Raw genomic sequence first — 13,080 nt, forward strand, 5'->3', positions numbered from 1 at the left:
TGAAACAACAATAACGAATTCTTAAATTAACACACTACTGCACTGAACAGATATCGATAAAGATGACAGAACAGATTAGAGAAAATCTGACGCAGGTTTGTCAAAATGACAGTGATAATTTCTCTATGCCGCCTAATTAGTTATTTAGTTATAATATGTTCGATTTCTTGTTAGAAATAAAAAATTGTATTAGTTCCAAGATTACATAAAATCTAGGCATGGGATAAAAAAGTTTATTTGAAGAAAGTTTATTTTGTTGTTCTTCTTAATGGCGGTACAGGCTCCTTTTTTCAATATTTTATTTAGTTATAGAGTAATTTCCACGTACTAACATATTTCTGAAATTGGGCTCTGTACCGCCATTCTTTATTATATTATGAATATGTATGCCAAATATCTCGACAAAATATTCAAAATTAGAGCCGCAATTTTGGAACGCGCTTGTTGCTACCTGTTGATCGCTGCTGTAGCCTCTTAAGGGGTATTCTAATAAGCGGGTTTGACTGTATAACTTCTTACGTGCGTACAAAGTACACACACATTCTTTTTTTATATGTAAGCACTTCCTCATCAGTACCGATACGGTACTGATAAAGAAGTGTTTACATAGAAATCCTGATGAGGAAGTGCTCAGAGAAAGGAATATGATTGTGAACTAAAATACGATGTATTGAAAAATGTCGAAAAAATATATATTTATTTTATAAAAATATAAACGTTTTATTATAATTATTATTTCAGAATTGTCTTAAACAACTAGTTATATTACAAGTTATTATAAAACCTGTCAAACTCTTTCTCGTAGGTTTTATAATCTTTATTATCGAAGGTTCTATTTGAAGGAATGTATTTTGTGAAAGGCATTTCAACCCACAAATCCATTACTTTCTGTGAAATGTTTGAGGCCGATAATGACGTCTTTGATGTTGACGAGGCTATCACTGAATGGAGTTGTTCTACTGCATTGGATATATAGCTCTCTTTATCTTGTAATTGTTTTAGAGAATCTGAAACCAAAAAAATTGTAATAATAATATACAGAATTAAACGAACTATAATATATAACGAAAAACTATGCGAATAATATGTACAACAAAATAGTTATTTATGAAACAGTTCGTGAAGTATGCTTTTTGCGAACGCACGCGATTTTTAGAGCACGAGCGTCAACGGAGCGAGTGCTATACATCGCGTAAGTTCGCAAAAAGTACTTCACGCACAGTTTCATACAATATTTTATCTACGATAAACAAATAAAAAAACTGTAACTCTTCGTCACTGGAATTCATTTCTATTCTACAATTTTTAGAACTTTGACATTTAAAAATCCTAACTACTTTCAAAACACAAAACTGCTAAAAATTTTGTTGTAAGTCATTGCTTATATTGTCATCACCATGACAACGCGAAAGTTAAGGATATTTGATTATATGAAAGTGTGCCAAAAAAACCCATTGAAAGTGTGCGAAAAAGTAAATCCCATTTAAAATACATTGTTACTTCACGCACACTTTAAACCCTTCACGCACTGCTATCTATAATTACAGTTTTCACAAACTAAAAACTTATACATAATATGACATAGAGTAGATAAAAACATTTATTAATGTTAAGACTTCCAAATTGTACATGTATTAAGGTACATGAAACACAACAACTTGATTGAATTCAAAGATTAGGGATCACTAACAAGATGAAATTGAAAATTTACAGAGACTGTAGAATCGACGAATGACTAAATAAATCGCGATTCGAGTGTGGTAAGCGGGGAAGCAGTGTTGCCATGTATTGTGCCATGTAACAGTGTTGCCATCTAATTTAAAAGTAAACACTGTATTAGGTATCGTATAACTCACTACTAAATATTTCCCCTAACTCTCTTAAAAAGGCATACCAAATGTTTTACTCACATTTATTGTAATGGGCTTTATTTTCTACTGGCTTAATTGACTTCAGAGCTGTTAGCATTAGTTTAGTCCGCAAAATATTTAAAATAATGGTTTCTGGCATCGTAAATGGATTATTTAATATAACAATTAACTTATTCAAATTTTCTTCATTAATTTCTCGATTGCATAGGAATGTATTCGTGTGTATATCTCTATAATACAAAGACGGCTCTCTGAAAAATAAAAAAATTTAGTGAGTAAATTAAGCACGAAAAAATATATCTGTTAACTCATTCCCTGCGTACTTTACAGGCATATGCTCATCCTAGAAGCGACAACGTTTATTTTAATAATTTTAAGATATCTTTAAGATAACAAAGAAAAATCTAAAAGACCGGAGTATTATAGATCTCTATAGGTCCAAAAGCAGAATTTTTGGTAACAAACTTTAATCTGAACCTTCTACACCTGTCTACTTATCTGGGTAAAAATCCAATAAAATTCTGCTTCCTAGTACTCAACATGTGAGTAAAAATAAAGTAACAAGAGACAGCTTAAAATTTAATTTGCTTCAGGGGTCAACTTTGTCAGTTGACATAATACAGGTTGCGCCAAACCTCTGGTTTTCTTTGATTACGGCTGAACTATGGGATATACAAAAAAAATGCTTTTAACAAAACTAATGTATATCAAAACCGACTATAATTTAAAATTATTTTCGATTATACAGGGTGAGTCAGAACGACGGTACGAACCAAAGTTGTGTTTTTTTAAATAGAAAACCCTATATATCATTTTTAAATATAGTTTTTAAATGAAAAATTTGTATAAGGTCTTATAGGCCTAAAAATAATAATTTTCGAAATATTTACATTTTTATTGAGAAAAATGGTAATATTTATAGGGCTGTGGATTATGTTTCCAAGGTAATAAAAATTTAAGTGGTAGGTCAAAGTTTTTATAATATAGTGTCATTTTTAAATAATTTAATATCTTTTACCTATAGCCATAAAATATACAGTGTGATCACTATTTGCAAATACAAAATTTTCTCATTTTTTTTAAATGGAACACCCTGTATATTAGTATTGCATTTTGTAGTAAATATTTACAACCTTTCTTTTGGTATAAGGTTGTATGTACATAGCATGTTTGGTTTTGTAAATATTTAAAAAAAGAACTATAAATTTTACGTTTCGCGGATATTTTATATCCGCAATAATTTTAATTAAATTTTTTTGCTAAAAAAATTATAATCTTAGTCCTATACTATAATTAAACTTAGTCCTAAACTATAATCTAATAATTTTAGTCCTCAACTATTGGAGAAAATTAGCCTCCATGTTCCCAGTAGACAAACGAGGCTAAATCAACCTTTTTACATTAGACCGCATCGCACTAACTACGGACACAACTCCTTCATGTCCAGAACACCTAGATTTGCTAACCAATATTCGGAAGGTTTAGATTGTTACAGTTTTCCAAATAAATTTAAAGCTCAGCTTAAAAACTGTGCGTGATAACTTGATATCCTTGTGTTTTGTACATTTTTTTTTGTTAATGTTTGTTATTTATTTAATGTTCCTAGTTTGTATGATTAAAATTTTTAAATTTACTTTAGGTTAGGTTATAAATCTCCTGTGATTAATGTTTATACTGTATTTTAATTGGGTGATTGCCCGTTGATAAATAAAATAAATAAATAAATAAATAATCTGATCTTAGATCTGATACACTAAAATATCAAAGATGAAAATAAAAACGTAATTAAAGATTAAAATAAAACGTATGCAACTTAATTGAATTTAATAACTTTAAAATTATGTTACAAACAATATTTTACCAAACTAATAAGTAATTAATATGGATAAATTAATTATTAAATTAAACAACCAATTTTAAAATCTACCCTAGAAATTTTTCTACCCTAACTTTATTGTACCCAATTTTGTTAGTTAAATTGTATTTATGAGTAAGATCAGTTAATAACTTTTTAATTTACCTACATCTTGAGAACGCATAAAGTATGCTTTGAAACGAATGAACGTTATAGAAGTATATTATGAAGTAAATAAACTCCTGGACAAAATTAACGCACCACTTTAGTTAATCTAAATATTTACAATATCAACACAAAATAAAACTAAGTTACATTGAAATAATAATAAACACCTACAAGTAAGTCCAACATGACTTTATCATGACCTTAATTTGCCTTATGGTAGGGGAGCCCAAGCGGGGATTTTTGCAGTTACTCGAGCGCGTCAGATTAGCATATGGGGAGAAACCTGGTTCTCTGCAGATGTACCTCTACCATATATTGGCTCTTAAAACAGGGGAGTTCGTTAAGGGGGGCCCGAAAAAAAAATCTATCTCTAAAAAAACTCGAAATTGTCAGATTAAGATACGGTAAGTTAAGTACATGCAAAAGAGTGTATATTTCAAAAATCTGGCGATTTGAGCCGGGCGTAAGGAAATGGGTGAGTCCCAAAGTTTCACAAGAAAAAAGCGAATAATTAGCGAAATGATTGACAGATCGAAAAACTAAAAAATATGTGCTCAATATTTTTTAAAAATCTATCGAATTATAAAAAACACGACTTTCCACGGAGAGGGGTGGGGGGTAAATTTAATATTTTAAATACGAATCCCGCGATATTTCGCGAAATGAACATCAGATCGAAAAACTGTAAAATACACTTATTCAATATTTTTGAAAAATCTATCGAATGGCACCAAACACGATCCCCCATGGACGTGGGGTGGGGGGTTACTTTAAAATCATAAATAGGAGCCCTCATTTTTTATTGCAGATTTGGATTCCTTACGTAAAAATAATTAACTTTTATTCGAAACATTTTTTCAAATTATGGATAGATGGCGTTATAATGGAAAAGAACGATTGTTGGAAATAGAAAATTAAATTAAAAAATGGCAAGCGCCCACTAAAATGGAAAACTTTACTTAACTTTTTTTGGTTTTAGGACTTACTCTTCACAACCCAGTAAGTCCCCAAAGCGCTCGAGTGACTGCACATTTAGCATACTTTGCTCCCCTACCATTATTGTATCTTTAAAAATTGTTTTTGCCGGAAGTGCGTAAATAAGCTAGCATAACACCAAATTGCAAAAAGAAAAAAATCAGTAAATTAACACAATAAAATGCATCTGGGTCAACACTAATACCGTGTAGGCCCTCCTCTACTTCTTATGACTACATTTATGCGTCGAGGCATGGTTGATATCAAATGTTCAAAAAAAGCTTGCGGAATATTCTCCCATTCTTCAATAACGGCCTTAATGAGTTGGTTGCGATTGGCAATAGAGGGTCTACGACTTCGAATCTTTTTTTTGAGATAGTCCCATAGATGCTCTATAGGATTCATGTCCGGACTGTTAGGTGGCCACTCTAATAATGGAATATCAACATCATTTAGGTAGCCAATAACCTGTCGAGCCACATGAGGACGAGCGTTGTCTTGCATGAATAAAAAATTAGGTCCAAGAAACGGAGCAAACGGCATTACATGTTCGACAAAAATGTTGTCTAAGTAATAATGGGCATTCATAGACCTCGTACGTATGGGGACCAACTCCGTACGAGCTTCAAAACAAATTCCCCCCCAAAACATTTTAGAGCCACCACCAAAAGGTACTTTAGGAGAGATATTGCAGCTGGCAAACCTTTCTCCTCGCCTTCGCCAGACACGCCCACGATCATCTGGAGCTTTTAGGCTTACTCTAGTCTCATCGGAGAAAAGAACTCGTTTCCAATCATCGATGGTTCAATTTTGATGCAATCTTGCAAAATTCAATCTCTGAACCCTGTGTTCTCTGGTAAGCAAGGGTTTGTTGGCCGGTTTCCTGTTGCTCAATTCTGCTTCATGTAAACGTCTTCTAACTGTTCGAGACGATATCGCGACATTTCGAACATCTGCTAGTTCATTTTTTAGCAAACTGCTGGTGACTCTCGTATCTCTGAGAGCACGTTGTCTCAAAAAACGATAATCAATTTGATTAGTGCAACGTTTTCGCCCTTGCTCTGGTCTTCGATGGTACGACCATGTTTCATTATATCGCCTCACCTTGCGACTGATGCTGGAATTATGTCTTCTTAACCAACCTGCAACGTATCGCATTGAATATCCTTCATCTAGGAGAGTCGATGCTCACACTGCCTCCTCCATTGACAAATTTCTTTGGAGGTTCATTTTTTTATTTGATTTTTATGTAAATGAACTTCCAAACATGCATGTGATGAAAAATATCACAATAAAAAGCTTGTGTCTCACAAGCATTTTGCTTTAATCGGCACTTTTTATGAAAAGTTTAACTCACTTTTAGTCTAAAACGAAGTTTAATTGGTTTAATACAAATTATTGTTAAAACAAGACTATTATTAGCTTACATAACAACTGTCACTGTCAAACAAGGTCCATAGGCAACTTGTCGTACAGTAAATTATCAATCAATAAAGATTATTGAGAAAAATATGAGTGGTGCGTTAATTTTGTCCAGGAGTTTAGTATCTATGTAGTCAGTACTGGCGCTAGGGTATAAGACGCCTGCCTGTAACACTAGCATATGCGCCCTTCTTTTTTTAAATTAGTATTTTGTATGGCACCAACAGAAAAAAAGCTCAGTTTGGGGCCCCCCAAACAGGGGCGCCCGCCTGCAGTGCATCCCTTGCAGGCCCGTTATCGCCGGCCCTGTATGTAGTCGTGTCACAAAAGCTGGTAATAATTTCTAATGGTTTCGCCCAAAACAAATGTCATATCCACCAATTGTTCGGTTGAAAAATTAAAATTTAAAATATAAAAAATTGTTACAAAAATTTCAACTACAAAAGTATTACCAGCCATTGTGACACCATTTAATACTATTTATATTAATAAATAATTTGGCTGATACATTTAACATTCATTTGTTTCAAAGCATACTTGATATAATTATTATGTTCTCAAGGTGTAAGTAAATTTAAAATATATAACTAACAATTAATTTGGTAACAGTTGCCGTGGTAGAAAAATTATTAGGGTAGATTTCAAATTTGATTGTTTATTTAATTTAGTAACTAATATTTATGCAATTATATACAATATAATATACATATACAGAGAGAGTCTGTAAAATGGAATAAATTCAATATCTCAAATACTAATTGTTTTTTTGGAAAATGCTCAGACCCGTCGATTAGTATTTCAAATTGTCCTTTTTGACATTCAATAATAATGTATACAGAGTGTCCCAATTTAGAGATATGACGTCATCGTCGATTTTCTTAAATGGCAACACTGTCATTTTGATAGCTAATTTGATAGGGTTTGTAAAGTTATACATAACTGCAAAATATCAAATTTTTATTCTCTACCATTTACAAGATAATAGAAAATAACAAAGTTATATCTGTAATTTGGAATATATTCAATAATTAAAATACTAACTGTTTTTTTGAAAAATGCTCAGACCCGTCGATTAGTATATCAAATTGTCCTTTTTGACATATAATAATAATGTATACAGGGTGTCCCAATTTAGAGATATGACGTCATCGTTGATTTTCTTAAATGGCAACACTGTCATTTTGATAGCTATTTTGATAGGGTGTGTAAAGTTATACACAACTGCAAAATTTCAAATTTGTATTCTCTACCATTTAGATGATAATAAAAAATAACAAAGTTATGAAAAAGAAGTAATCAACTAATAATTGAATTTAATTATTTCAATAAATTAAGCAAAAACTCATAATGTTGCCCTCAATTATTGTCAAATTGTCAATGGGCAACGTTATGAGCATTTGCTTAATTGAAATAAATAAATTCAATTATTATTTGATTACTTCTTGTTCTTCATAACTTTGTTATTTTTTATTATCTTGTAAATGGTAGGGAATAAAATTTTGAAATTTTTCAGATGTGTATAACTTTACACACGCTATCAAAATAGCTATCAAAATGATAGTGTTGCCATTTAAGAAAATCAACGATGACGTCATATCTCTAAATTGGGACACCCTGTATACATTATTATTATATGTCAAAAATGACAATTTGATATACTAATCGACGGGTCTGAGCATTTTTCAAAAAAACAGTTAGTATTTTAATTATTGAATATATTCCAAATTACAGATATAACTTTGTTATTTTCTATTATCTTGTAAATGGTAGAGAATAAAACTTTGATATTTTGCAGTTATGTATAACTTTACAAACCCTATCAAATTAGCTATCAAAATGACAGTGTTGCCATTTAAGAAAATCGACGATGACGTCATATCTCTAAATTGGGACACCCTGTATACATTTTTATTGAATGTCAAAAGGGACAATTTGAAATACTAATCGACGGGTCTGAGCATTTTCCAAAAAAACAATTAGTATTTGAGATATTGAGTTTATTCCACTTTACAGACTCTCTGTATACAATACGCATATACAATATGCAATTATATACATAATATTTATACAATAATTCGTTCGTTGCAATCCGGGACTGCACGCTGGGGTTTGTTTTGGTTGGATCAGATAGAGCAGCATATGTGCCTCCTGATGAGAGACTAATAAGTTTCGAAACCGGTAGAGGTGCTTGCTGCACTCTCTGATTGGACTGGGATATGGTTCGGCTGTATTTTCGTTTTGCAACGAAATTGAAAATGGTTATTCATTTTTGATTTACATTTACTCTGATTGGAGTACGTAGGGAACCATTCTCGTTGGAACTTTACCGCGCTGAGCAGATAGGACGTGAATTGTAAATTGTAGAATTCCCTCATCTTCCTTAGTCTCAGCATCCGTATGGCTTGCAAATTGTAGAAGCCTCGGAGGTGTAACCAGAGAAGGTTCCCATTGTTTTCATTCTGGTGGGGTGTGGAATAGCATTATGTTGTTTTGCATGCCATTAGAGTGAAAACTTAGTCTTTTTGCTAGCAGTTGCCGCTAGAGCATCTATGCCATTTCGTTCGTTGCAATCCGGGACTGCACGCTGGGGTTTGTTTTGGTTGGATCAGAGAGAGCAGCATATGTGCCTCCTGATGAGAGACTAATACGTTTCGAAACCGGTAGAGGTGCTTGCTGCACTCTCTGATTGGACTGGGATATGGTTCGGCTGTATTTTCGTTTTGCAACGAAATTGAAAATGGTTATTCATTTTTGATTTACATTTACTCTGATTGGAGTATGTAAGGAACCATTCTCGTTGGAACTTTACCGCGCTGAGCAGATGGGACGTGAATTGTAAATTGTAGAATTCCCTCATCTTCCTTAGTCTCAGCATCCGTATGGCTTGCAAATTGTAGAAGCCTCGGAGGTGTAACCAGAGAAGGTTCCCATTGTTTTCATTCTGGTGGGGTGTGGAATAGCATTATGTTGTTTTGCTTGCCATTAGAGTGAAAACTTAGTCTTTTTGCTAGCAGTTGCCGCTAGGGCATCTATGCCATTTCGTTCGTTGCAATCCGGGACTGCACGCTGGGGTTTGTTTTGGTTGGATCAGAGAGAGCAGCATATGTGCCTCCTGATGAGAGACTAATAAGTTTCGAAACCGGTAGAGGTGCTTGCTGCACTCTCTGATTGGACTGGGATATGGTTCGGCTGTATTTTCGTTTTGCAACGAAATTGAAAATGGTTATTCATTTTTAATATTTATGCATTCATTAGTATGGTAAAATATTTTTGTACAATAATTTTAAGTTATTAAATCAATTGAATTGTACTAGTATACGATTTATTTTAATCTTTAATTACGATTTTATTTTCATATTTGATATTTTAATGTATGTTTCTAAAACCAGATTATAATTATTTTTTTGCAAAAAAATTTTAATAAAAAATCCGCAAAAACGTAAAATCTAGTTTTTTTTAATATCTACAAAACGAACATGCTAGGTTTATACAATCTTATACCAAAAGAAAGGTTGTAATATTTACTACAAAAGGCAATACTAATATACAGGGGGTCCCATTTTTGTATTTGCAAATAGTAATCACACTGTATATTTTATGGCTATATACCAAATATGTTAATTTATTTAAAAATAACAGTATGTACACTAAAAAACTTTGACATGTCATTTAAATTTTTATTACCTTGAAAGCCATTCACAGCCCTTTGAATATTACCATTTTTTCTCAATAAAAGTGTACATATTTCGAAAATTGTTAACTTTAGGTCTATAATACCTTATATAAATTCTTAATATTTTTAAAAAATATATTTAAAAATGATTTAATATATAGGGTGTTCCATTTAAAAAAACACAACTTTGGTTCGTACCGTCGTTCTGACTCACCCTTTATAATCGAAAATAATGTTAAATTATAGATGGCTTCGATATACATTAATTTTGTTAAACACCTTTTTTTGTTATCCCATAATTTGGCCGTAATCAAAGAAAACCAGAGGTTTGGCGCATCCTGTATATGTTTCTCCTTATACAGGGTGTTTGGTAGCTCGATGGAAATTTTTTAAAGGATAATAGGGGACGCCATTTGCAACATTTTTTGCTAATAATGTATCGCTCAAACTGTTAAGGTTTCCGAAATAAAGTTAAATTTGTCAATATTCGACAACCGTCTATTTCACGTTTAAAAATTATCTAGGCGTACTACCTCCCTGTTTTACGAATGGAATAAAAATGTAAACCTACAACACTGACTCTTCGCATACAATTTCCATCAGCTATCGTCATTCTCCGAACGCATAACAAACAAAAAACAATCTACCTGCTATGCTAACAAACAATCTATCTGCTATGAAGTGGTTTAACAGTTTGAGCGATACATTATTAGCAAAAAATGTTGCTAATGGTGTCCCCCATTATCCCTTAAAAATTTTCTTTCCATCGACCTACCAAACACCCTGTAGAGTCATCAGAACTGCCTGTGGTGTACCCTGAAGCAAATTTAAATCCAGCTGTCTAGTAAGCAAAATAATAAAGAATTTAAGTGATGGAAAGTAGTGATTGGTAATGAAAAAGGTCAATACTCACAATCTATTTCCTTGTGGCATTTTTATAATTACGTATTTTTCATGGGAAATAAGCCACAATTTTACTAAAAAATGAATTTATTAACGTTTCGAAGCCCAAATCGGGTTTCGTTGTCAAAATACAAAATACTATTAAAATAAAACAAACATGTTGTTGCTAAGTAAAAAAATTCTTCTAATAATTTATTTAATCTGACTCATTTATATTGGCAATTCAGACGTATATTATACATTTTAAAGTAGAAGACTTTAAAATGATATCGCCAATATTTATGAGTTGCGTTCCTGGGACGACTTTACTAAAAGATAGTTCATTCGATTACATGAAATCAATCCCAACTCAAGAATATCCGTTGCAAAAAATCATAGCATGTGATCTGTCTTTAAAAAGACAACCAAATGCAACGATGACAGTAAAATTCTCGCGTTAGAGATTCCATAGTAAATCACGAGGGAAAACCAGGAAAAAACCTCGTGATACTATCCCGACATCGTAAGTATTTGGTCTTACATTTAATCTACCTTCAAAAAACTAATACCAAATTCTGACTTTAATATGTTTAAATTATAAATAATAATAATATTACATAGATATACAATAAGTAATACTAAATAAAACTTGTACTAACTCGATATGTTATTGATTTACTAATCGTGGTATTTTCTTTCTATTGACTTCCTCTTTCAGTATGGGTAACCACATCCTACTGCATTCTACCGAGGAATTTGCGACACAATTGGTTTCATTTAGCATAATTAGAGCCGCTTCTTTGATTTTTCTCTTTTTACTATCTGATTCTTTCAGGACTATACTTGAATCTCTCCACTGGACTCTATGTTCATTATCCCATGCATGTTGACATATCTGAGATCTATCAAATTCTCTGTTTTTAATATAAGACTGATGTTCACTTATTCTAACGTTTAATGGTCTTGATGTTTCACCTAAATAAAATTGTTCGCATTCACAAGGTATTCTATAAATGCAATTCTTTGTTCTTTCTTGTTCATTGTTAGGTTTAGTTTTAGATAGAATAGATCTCAATGTGTTTGTTGTTTTGAATGTTGTTGAAATGTTGAATTTATTTCCTATCGTTTTAAGTTTCTCGGATAGTCCTTTTATATATGGTATTGTTATTTTCCTCGTATTATTTCTTGTGAATGTTGTAGGATCCCGTTCTAAGTTGTTCTGTTCCATTCGATCTAATCTTGTCAATTCCTTATTTATAAACGATAAAGGATAATCATTTTTTAATAAAACAGATGTTAACAATTGTTTTTCTTCTAAAAATGAATTTTCGTTAGAACAAGTAATTTTGGCTCTATCATATAAGGATTTAATGATTCCCTTTTTAACGTTGATGTTGTGATTTGATTTGTAATTGAGATATCTGTTGGTGTGTGTTGGTTTTCTATATACTTGAGTCTCATATCCAGTATCCTTCTTTGAGACTATAACATCGAGGAAAGGCAAAGTGTTATTGTATTCCTTTTCCATTGTAAATTTTATTGTCTCTTCTTGATCGTTTATAATATTCAGGAATGTATCCAACAATTCTGATCTATGAGGCCATATTGAAAACACATCATCTACATATCTCCACCATACTGTGGGTTTTAAATTTTGTTTAGAAATGATATTAGTTTCAAAATCCTCCATAAATATATTAGCCAATAATGGAGATAAAGGAGAGCCCATTGCTAGACCAAAATTTTGTTTATAGAATTCATTATTTAGTTGAAAATAGGTATTATTAGTACATAATGTCAATAACTCCATTATAGCTGATACATTTAGTTTTGTCCTAGTTGTCAATGTATTATCATTTTCTAACTTCGTTTTAATTATGTTTAAAGTTTTATCTAATGGCACATTTGTAAATAAACTGTTTATGTCAAAACTTACTAAAATATTATTTGGATTAAATTCAATATTTGTTAATTTGTTTAAAAAATGTTGTGTATTTTTTATAAATGTGTCATTATTATTTGCAAATGGTTTTATAATATTTAATAAAAATTTTGAGAGCTCACTACAAGGAGAATTGATGGTATTACAAATGGGTCTAAGTGGAATATTCGCTTTATGAATTTTCGGTACTCCATAAAAATGTGGTGTCTTACTGTAATGAGGTGTCATTAATTTTCTTTGATAGTACGTTAGATCATTTTTAAATTTGAATAAAGTTTTATAAATTTTGTTT

At 31.7% G+C, this 13,080-nt stretch overlaps 1 protein-coding gene across 3 annotated transcripts in view; it reads right to left on the minus strand.

Moving 5' to 3' along the window:
- Window positions 1–670: 670 nt before the first annotated feature.
- Window positions 671–13,080, minus strand: part of LOC114330874 (uncharacterized) — a 94,212-nt gene continuing 81,802 nt past the window's right edge. For all 3 annotated transcript variants that reach the window (XM_050644397.1, XM_050644399.1, XM_050644398.1), the window contains 2 exons: window positions 1,911–2,122; window positions 671–1,007 (listed from right to left, as the gene is read on the minus strand). In XM_050644397.1, coding sequence (XP_050500354.1) covers window positions 766–1,007; window positions 1,911–2,122 — 454 coding nt within the window. In that variant the 3' untranslated portion in view covers window positions 671–765. The remainder of the gene's footprint in view (window positions 1,008–1,910; window positions 2,123–13,080) is intronic.

This window comes from Diabrotica virgifera, chromosome 2 (genome assembly GCF_917563875.1).
Source record: "Diabrotica virgifera virgifera chromosome 2, PGI_DIABVI_V3a".
NCBI classification, from domain to species: Eukaryota; Metazoa; Arthropoda; class Insecta; order Coleoptera; family Chrysomelidae; genus Diabrotica; species Diabrotica virgifera.